The 9,089-nt window shown below is 34.2% G+C and overlaps 1 protein-coding gene across 3 annotated transcripts; it reads left to right on the top strand.

Annotated features, from left to right (window-relative positions):
* The first annotated feature begins 2,326 nt into the window (after nt 1-2,326).
* On the top strand, nt 2,327-8,731 carry LOC108219586 (O-fucosyltransferase 7). 3 transcript variants are annotated; one of them, XM_064091369.1, is made up of 12 exons: nt 2,327-2,660; nt 3,044-3,142; nt 3,294-3,402; nt 3,485-3,552; nt 5,152-5,240; nt 5,364-5,544; nt 5,758-5,886; nt 5,967-6,100; nt 6,226-6,439; nt 6,970-7,154; nt 7,231-7,326; nt 8,201-8,731. In XM_064091369.1, exons 3-12 carry the CDS (start codon nt 3,381-3,383, stop codon nt 8,343-8,345), a joined length of 1,263 nt encoding a protein of 420 aa, XP_063947439.1. In that variant the 5' UTR covers nt 2,327-2,660; nt 3,044-3,142; nt 3,294-3,380; the 3' UTR covers nt 8,346-8,731. The 3 variants fall into 3 exon arrangements, with proteins under 3 accessions (XP_063947439.1, XP_063947437.1, XP_063947438.1); XM_064091367.1 differs by having other exon boundaries at nt 2,357-2,660; nt 3,303-3,402; XM_064091368.1 differs by lacking the exon at nt 3,044-3,142 and having other exon boundaries at nt 2,357-2,660; nt 3,303-3,402; nt 8,201-8,353.
* The last annotated feature ends 358 nt before the right edge of the window (nt 8,732-9,089 follow it).

The following is a 9,089-nucleotide window of genomic DNA, read 5'->3' as shown; positions in this document are numbered from 1 at the left end:
TCTAAGTAACTAAAACTTTCGTCTTACTGTGATCAAGAAAAAATATTACCTCATCGAGTTTGTTATTTTGCTAGTAAAAATACACCGTCTCTGTTACATTGATACCGTAAAAAATATCTGTTTAGCAAGATGATTACTTGATCTATGTTCAACTGCAGTATTGAGTGGAGTTTAAAAATCTGAAGCACGAGGCCTAAAACGTGTGTAGTATTATAGTCTCGCGCCAACCACTCCAAGTCTTGAACAAAGTCCAAGACTAGGAGAAACACACTCTTTGATACTGTCATATTGATGCAAAATAGATTACACTCTATTGTGATTCTTGTCTGGTAGCTCAGGTTGAGACCAGGAAAAAAAATCTGTTTAGCAAGATGATTACTCGATTTATGTTAACTGCAGTATTCAGCGGAGTTTAATGATTTGAAGCACGAGGCCTAAAACGTGTGTAGTATTATATCTCGGGCCAACCACTCTCCAAGTCTTAGACAAGTCGAAAAGTAACAGACTCTTTGATAGTACTATCATGCAAGATTTAAAGAGATGCGATAACAGATCTGTTCTTGTTTTAGCCGTCAACAATCGTTATTTATATCAACTTAAAAAAATTCTGTTTGGTCACAGAAGCTACAAACAAAGGAAGAAAATGACATTGTTTTTGCCAGCCGTCCAAATCTTATATTTGGAGAACACTTGGTTATTAGCATTGTTTGGGTGAATTATGTGGACTGGGACTCTGGGAGACTGGGACCGTATTGGTGAAGAGATGATTCATCTGAGTGAAGGCCATGGCCTTTTTTCTTCCAAGGCTGTGAGCTTGAGGACCAGGACGATGATAGGTTGGAATGATAATCGGAAATAAAAATATGAGAATGAGTATTCTGAAAATGCTAAAGAAATGACTTATCCATCATCATTCTCACTTTATAGAAAAAATTATTAATTTAAACATTATTACCATCATATCACCCACGTATGGGTTAGAGATTTTGATTCCCGTTAAGGCGTTAACTATGATTCAAAGTGTGGAGCTCCACCAAGCATGGCTATTGAAACCTAAGAAAACGTGCAGTAAATCAGGTCAATTTAATCTAGATTCATCACCCACTCTTGAATAATACTGGTAATAAAAGTACCATATGAAATATCGGTTTGTTTGAAAATAAGTCTGAGGTCAGATCAAAATTCGAGTCTCAAACGGTAACATTCACGGACAAGTTCAAGTAAAGGCCTACTTTGAATTAAATATTTTGTTTTTACCAAATTATTTTTTCAATGATATAACTTATTGTGTTAAATTTCTATTATTGGGATTGTGATAATGGAAGTATTAATATCTGAAATAATAATATAAATTTATATTTTTATAACTCAATATGAAAAAAAGACCGGGAAAGAAGAAGGTAGAAAAATGTTCCCGAGCAGAGAATGGTCACTTTCCCTTGTCATCTCCACGAGTTATTCATTTATGGATTATCGTAATATTTCACCTATTTCAAAATAATAATCAATTTGATTTGTTTATTATAAAAGATGTATATCTTATTCTTTTTTAAATTTTTTGAATAAATATTTAAGATCTATATTTTTATTAGAAAAATAAGAAATAGAAAAAATATATAGTCCTTTTACACTTCAAAATAACGCACAAAAAATTAAAACAATTATTATTTTAAAATAAAGAAAATATGAAATAAAATTATCTAATAAAATATATTAAATTATAAATCCGACTGATCAAGATTATACTGCGAATTTATAAAAAGGGTGTATTCAAATGAAATTTTACTGAATTATAATCCCTCTATTTTTTTTATATGTCACTTTTGACTTTGGCACGTACTTTTAGATGGATTGACCGGATAGTAAAAATTATTATTTTAATTGATTTTTTTTGAATTAAAATTTTGATTACATATTTTTATTCAGAAAAAGAAAATTTCAAAAATGTTTTATTTAACTACCCAGTTAAAGCACTTAAAGTGTGTGCCAAAAAATCAAACGCCATATATTAAAAAACAAAGGTAGTATATAAACAGAAACACTCAGTTTATTTAGATATCAAATAAATAACAACTGGATTTAAGTATTGAAACTACAATTAGAAATTATTAGCCAAGTGAGCAAGTTACTAAAGTATAATAATACATTGACGCTAATATATTCTTTTCACATTAAAAGCTCAGATCAAATCATAACTTATTTTAGTCAATTCACAATTTGACATAGAATAATAGAATTATAGAAAACCAATGATCACTTTACAAAATCTTCAAGATTTATCATGCCCAAATCTCCCTTAGTTTAGTTTATCTAATATTTCCATAAAAAACGAAATATTTAAAACAAAAATATACATACATCTGCAGTTCTATACATACACAAAGGAACCAAGAAAACCCAGAAACAAGAACTGCTTTACATCAAGATTTGATGGGGGTTTTGTGATCATCTTGAAGGGTATTATACATACAAGATAGATACAGAGAGAGACTTATAAAGAAATGCAGAAGAAGAGGTGGGGGAGAAAGTTGGGATTGTTGAGAAAGTTCTTGAGTTTTGCAATTTGTGTGATCTCTTTGGTGGCTTTGTTTTCTGCCCATGTTCATGTTTTTCCTCATTCTCAAGTTCCTGCCTTTCTTGAGTTTTACAAGCTCCCCAATGTGAGGCTCTTTCTCTGATTCTTTTGCAATTTTTTTTTTTAGGTTTTGTGTTTTTTGGGGAATTTTTAATTTGCAAGAATTTGTTTTTCTGTGGTTTTGTATGCTGATTGAAAGATGTTTAGATAATTAGATCTGTGATTTTGTCGTAATTGGATAGACCCATGATTGGTTTTTGTCAAATTTGGTTTCTTGATTTTAAATTTTGGATTTTTAGGTTGTTTTGTGTTTGGAATGATATTGGCCGTTTTGTATTGTGTGGTTTTATTGATGGTGAGAGTTTTTCTTGTTTTGGAAGAGAGTGTGTGAGGCGAATGTAAGGGATGGTTCAGACTTCAGAATGTTGTTTGGATTTCGAAAACTGAGAGCTTTATTGTATCTTGTAGCAACATGATATTGAATACCAGAGGCTAAGCAAAGAGCAAATATGGACTCGGAGCCTTGCGCCACCACATTTGTTGGAAGCCCCTATACATAAAAACAAGGTTTACCTGTTTTCTATGTTTGTTTTTATCTATTGCTGTCATAGAAATTGGTTGACGAAATTTAGCATGCTGTAATTTAAGTCTAGTAGATATAGGGTATGCACAGTTTCTACGAAGTAGTCATGCATCTTTCATGTTTTCACTCCCTTAGACTTGACAGTTGGATGGTGCAAGGGGATCGTTGGATACTGGAAAGCTGTGGAAACAGCCTTCAAATCGAGACTTTGTTCCATGTGTTATGCCGAGTTCTAATTATACTTGTAAGATTTTTTTTATTGCTTCAAGTTCTGCATAATTTTCCTTCAATTATGTTGTGTTTTATGATTACTGTGATGGCTTCAGCATATGGAGAGCCTCGAGGCTACCTGCTTGTACATGCAAATGGAGGGCTTAACCAGATGCGCGCTGGGGTTTGTACATTCTCTCTGTCTAATTCATGTTAAAAATTGACTTAGTATCTTTGTTGCCCCACAACTATTTACTGTTGTAAATTCAATAATTCCTATTGATTTTTTGGATTGCTTATCAGTGGTGAGAACTAGAGTATGTGGTATGCAAACTAATCATCAAGCTACTCTATTTATTAACTATTATTACAATTGTTAACCAAAACAAAACTGAACTCGTTCTTATGGACCGAAGACCTTGTCTAGGTATGAATAGAAATCAGGAATTCTCTCTCTGTTCTAAGAGTGAAAGAGAATCACAGATTTAAGAACTAGAACTCCCTTAGTAATTAGATGGTTTCCTTGAGATACTAATTGTTTTTAATTTCAAGTATATTGTATCCATGTTCTTACTGAGAACTGATGATGCTCTTATATTGCATTGTTATTTTACTTTGAAGTTTAAGTCTATCAATATAAGTAGAACAATTTCATAATTAGTTGTATATTATGTGGGACTGCAAAATGGAAATTCTACTTTATAAACATCTTGAAACTCATTTTTATGGATTTCAGTTGTGTGCGTTAAGCATGTTTAATCCCGTCTATTTATTTATTAGAATAATGACAAATATTTTTACTAATAATTACCCATTTTACCATATTTGAAAGTTTTGGCCATATATGCCCGTCATATACACGATCAAAGAATGTGTATCCTTCATTTCTTTAAAACTCCAACGTACTTGCAGTTTCTTTCACCTCTTTAAAGTGCATCCATGACGACACTGGCAGTGATTCTTCATTGACACACTTAACAGTAGCACCCAATACAATTTTCTTGTTAATAAACTTTGAGTCTTCTACAATTTGACTTCAAATTCATACCCTCTCTTGTCCAGATCCATCCAATATGTACATATTACAATACGCTTTTCGAAGATGCGTATACGATATGTGCACACCCAGAAGGCTTATCCACCAGAAGATCAAGAAAGAATAACACTAGATACCCCATCATCAATTGCGTATCCACAATACCCGTTCTGGAATGTGTAATCAAGTTATAGACATGGCCATCCATCTCAGAACTGGTATTTGTGTTACATCCAAATGAAAAACTGGTTTTGTGGCCTTTGTCCTGTTTATTACATTTTATGTCCAAAGCCCCTTTAAATTAAATGTGAACAATAGTTGGTGCAAGTATGGAAAATTCATAATTTTCATATTTTATCTACATATTTACTTCAGTTTAAATGTGATGAGATCTAAATCTATATCCCTTTATATGTCAATCCAGTTTCGGTGATGGGCAATGCTACAGGTTATAACCATCCAGCCGAACTTCTTTTTGTTCAACTGTTTAATTTCTGTCCGGACATAATATCAACTTTGGTTTATTCTGATGTATTGGATTATCTTCACTGCTCCGCATGAAGAGACTAGTTACATGTATTTCCCATCCTATCATACATGTTAATACTTCTATTAAATTAGTCTACATACATTGTGATTTTGTGGCACATTTTCTATTATAAAGAGTTATACCTTAGTCATGTTATTACTTAAGATGCAGGTATGCAACTATACAAACTAAAGAATAATCTCACTCTTGACTTGCAGATATGTGATATGGTCGCTGTTGCTCGTATCATAAATGCTACCCTTGTGATTCCCGAACTTGATAAACGTTCATTTTGGCATGACTCGAGGTACTATTGCTTTGTTTATTGTTGCTTTTTCCATCCATTCAATGTATTTTGTTAGACCTATTCCATGTAAAAATGTGTGCTAAGTGCGTACTGTAATGTTTATATTATATGTTTGATCTGCAGCAACTTTTCTGATGTCTTTGATGAAGATTACTTTATCAATACTTTGGCTAACGATGTTAAAATAGTTAAAAAGCTTCCCAAAGATTTATCAAATGCTACTAGAGCAGTCAAGCACTTCAGAAGTTGGTCTGGTGTTGATTACTATCAGGATGAGATAGCGAGCATGTGGGGAGAATATAAGGTATATGACCAAATTGTTGTATTGTATCGTTTCTTAGAGGGTCGAGGTCAATTGTGTTATACATGCTTTCTCTTGGCTTGAGACCGCCCATATATTACCCAGCAGGTGATACAGTGTAAATTGTGGCAGAAATATATTGTTTCATTTTACCCCTCAATGTTTGAAGTGAAAAGTTTTTAGTTGAAACTAATTAAGATGATGCGCATATGTTAGGTTATTCGAGCAGCTAAATCCGATTCCCGACTAGCAAATAATCATCTTCCTCCAGATATTCAGAAGCTCCGTTGCCGGACTTGTTATAGAGCCCTGCGCTTTGCACCCCACATCGAAGCTATGGGAAAAGTAAAATCTTTCATGAACTATCATTATATTACTTAGTAGAGAGACTCTGCAATATTAAGTGTTATTCTTTGAATTTTCAGCTATTAGTAGATCGTATGAGATCATATGGCCCTTACATTGCTCTACATTTACGTTATGAAAAAGACATGCTTGCTTTTAGTGGATGCACTCATGATTTATCCCCAGAAGAAGCTGAAGAATTACGCATGATAAGGTACAATATGAATATTATTTTCTAGGGCATGCTCGATAATGGTTGGTGCTAAATTCACCAATAGCGTTCTATTACTTATATTACTGCAAATGACATTTACTAGTATGTGTGTTCTGTATTTGTAGGGAAAACACTGCATACTGGAAGGTGAAAGACATTGATTCCACTGAACGCAGAGCCAAAGGTTATTGTCCTTTAACTCCCAAAGAAGTTGGAATGTTCCTTACTGCTCTTGGGTTCCCGTCACACACCCCTATATATATAGCTGCGGGGGATATATATGGGGGTGAAACTCGTATGGCTGATCTGCGATCACGCTATCCATTTTTAATTAACAAGGTATTTGAGTACAGTTTAGAGTTATCTTTAGTTAGTTAATTATGCACTCTAGTGATAAGTTGTGTTCCTTTATTCTTCCTTGTCTGTATATGTGTGGTAGTCAGTAGCATATAGTGTTTTTCCAGAATAACTTTTTTTTCTTCTAAAGACTAGGGGAGGGTCGTGAACAGTAAGGATTCAAAACCATTACCTTGTTGTCATAATTGACCGAGGATACTGAACCTATGAGCTTTTGCCTTGGGCCATGCCTGAATCCTTGATATCTTTCTGTTTCTTTTGGCTGTCGATGTTCTTCCTGTTTACTTTCAAATTTATATATTTGTCTAAAATCGTTGATCAATCTTGACAATGATGTCTGAATCCTCGATATTCTATCTCATGTCATGCACCTTACCAAAGTGGCGAAAAGGCCAATTTTTTGAGTTGTAAATATCAAATCGTGGTGTATTGGGCCAGCACCTAATGTAGGCTATTAATATTTCCCCTTTAGTACTTCAAACTCATTCATTTCTTTGGCAACTCTTTTGTAGGAAAAATTGGCAACAGTTGACGATCTTGAACCTTTTTATAATCATGCGTCTCAAATGGCAGCACTAGATTTCATTGTAGCTGTCGAGAGTGATGTTTTTATACCTTCATACTCTGGAAACATGGCAATGGCAGTTGAAGGCCATCGGCGCTTCCTGGGACACAGGAAAACTATTTCTCCGGACAGGCAAGATATTTTGAACAATTATATGTTACGGAAACCTGTATGAAAATCGTCCTTATAGTTAATTCTTCTACATTAGGAGATTGCTTGTTCGTCTTTTTGACAAAGTTGAGCGGGGAACTATGAAAGAAGGCAGAAATCTGTTTGATCGTGTCATTGAGGCACACAAAGGAAGGTATGTTCATAGGAGCTTCTCAACATGGGCCTGTGCCCTACTTTAATCGTGTTTATAGTTAAATGGATATCAATATGCTACTATTTGGTCAGCTGGATAATATGTTCTGGCACTAATGCCATTCTTTCGGATGTCCATTTAAGGATCTACAAAGTGTCTATTGGATGGCCAAGGTCATGCTGATTGTTTTGTTTACTGCCATGCAATTTTTTTTTTCCTTTAGCAAGTTCTTATTGAGACCGAAGTGCGGAGATCAGGTGAAATGATTGATGCTCTGGTCTCTTGATGGATTTTTCGGGTGGATAACTAAGACTTACTTTCTAATTCTCTGGTCTTCATGTTAATCTTTAAGTTAAGTGCCTGAACTTTCAGTGTTGAAGAATAGTAGAATACCCTTTTTTCCGTGGCCTGACCTGGTAAGGGGGACCTGGTCCGTAAATATTTGGTTCCAATGACTCCTAGCAACAGAAAGATGGGCTATAGCCTATATCATATGAGGTCTTACTACATCACTTAAAAGATGTCAGTTATTATTTAATAATTTTTTTAATTTACTCGATGAACCCCTCCTTTCAAAGGAAACCTTACTTTCATATCTATGTATGCAATTGGTGCATTTTGTTTATGAAATGCATAAGCATGCTTATTTCTTAGCATATCAGAACATGTCATTGTTCTATGACCACCCTGCTAATTGTTTTGGATATTACCAGAAATTTTGGTGGTAAAGAAGAGCATGCATTTTTTTTTTAAGTTTATATTTTTAGCACATAAGCATTATTAACTGTTTGTATCTACTAATGACTATGAGCATACTTGGGATAGAATAATTAACTAAATATTTTTACCCTTCTTGTTGGTGCTGTTTGTGCAGGCAGGGTTCTCCTAGGAAAAGAAAAGGGCCAATTTCAGGAACAAAGGGCACGGAGAGGTTTCGTACAGAAGAGCCCTTCTATGTGAACCCTTTACCAGATTGTTTATGTCACAGGGATGCTGTAAATAGTTCCCTCACTTATTAGTTAGATCACGGGGTAACAAAATGATCCCTCTGGATTCCCCTTAAAAAAAGGACTCTCTGGAGGTGAGCTGCTGTCGGTTATTAAATTATTATGGAAGTCTGAGAAGCTGCTGCCTCCACAAACATATCACTGTTGTATGCTGTGAAATATGTTACAACTATACATGTAGATATGTAGAAAGATGGACAAAGCCGACGAGCTAGACCATGGCTGTCGTTCTACTGAACTTCTGCCACGGTTCAGACAATTCTTATCCAACTTCTGCGGAGTTTACATAGGTTAAGGGAAAGTGTAGAATAGCATAGAAGATTAGTCTTGGTGCTGATGTAGGATCAATTCCTCAATTTTTGGGACTTCGATTTCCAATAAAAAATTTATTTGTTGTAGTTACAAGGATAGCAATGGCCTATCTTCGGTCCAGAATCCGGAGAACTCTTGTCCATTTCGGTATTTTGATGAGTCCATTCCGTTATTTATCAAACAATGGGATTTTTTAAGTTTCCTTGATTTATTAATTACTTTTCTTTCCACTTCTTCACTTAACAGAAATAAATCATGTAACCAGTGTTCTAAAAAACTTTGATTTTATTGAAAATTTCCCATCATTTTCTGATTATTTTAAAAAAAATATTTCACCGATTCATCGATTATATTATGATTTGACTAAAATTTTCTGGTTTATCAAAAAATAAATCCTAAATTGACGGGTCAACCGACTACTTTCAATTTCCGATTTCTACAATA

This window comes from Daucus carota, chromosome 4 (genome assembly GCF_001625215.2).
Source record: "Daucus carota subsp. sativus chromosome 4, DH1 v3.0, whole genome shotgun sequence".
NCBI classification, from domain to species: Eukaryota; Viridiplantae; Streptophyta; class Magnoliopsida; order Apiales; family Apiaceae; genus Daucus; species Daucus carota.
Note: the sequence above shows the minus strand (reverse complement) of the source record. Positions and strands in the feature narration are given on the sequence as shown.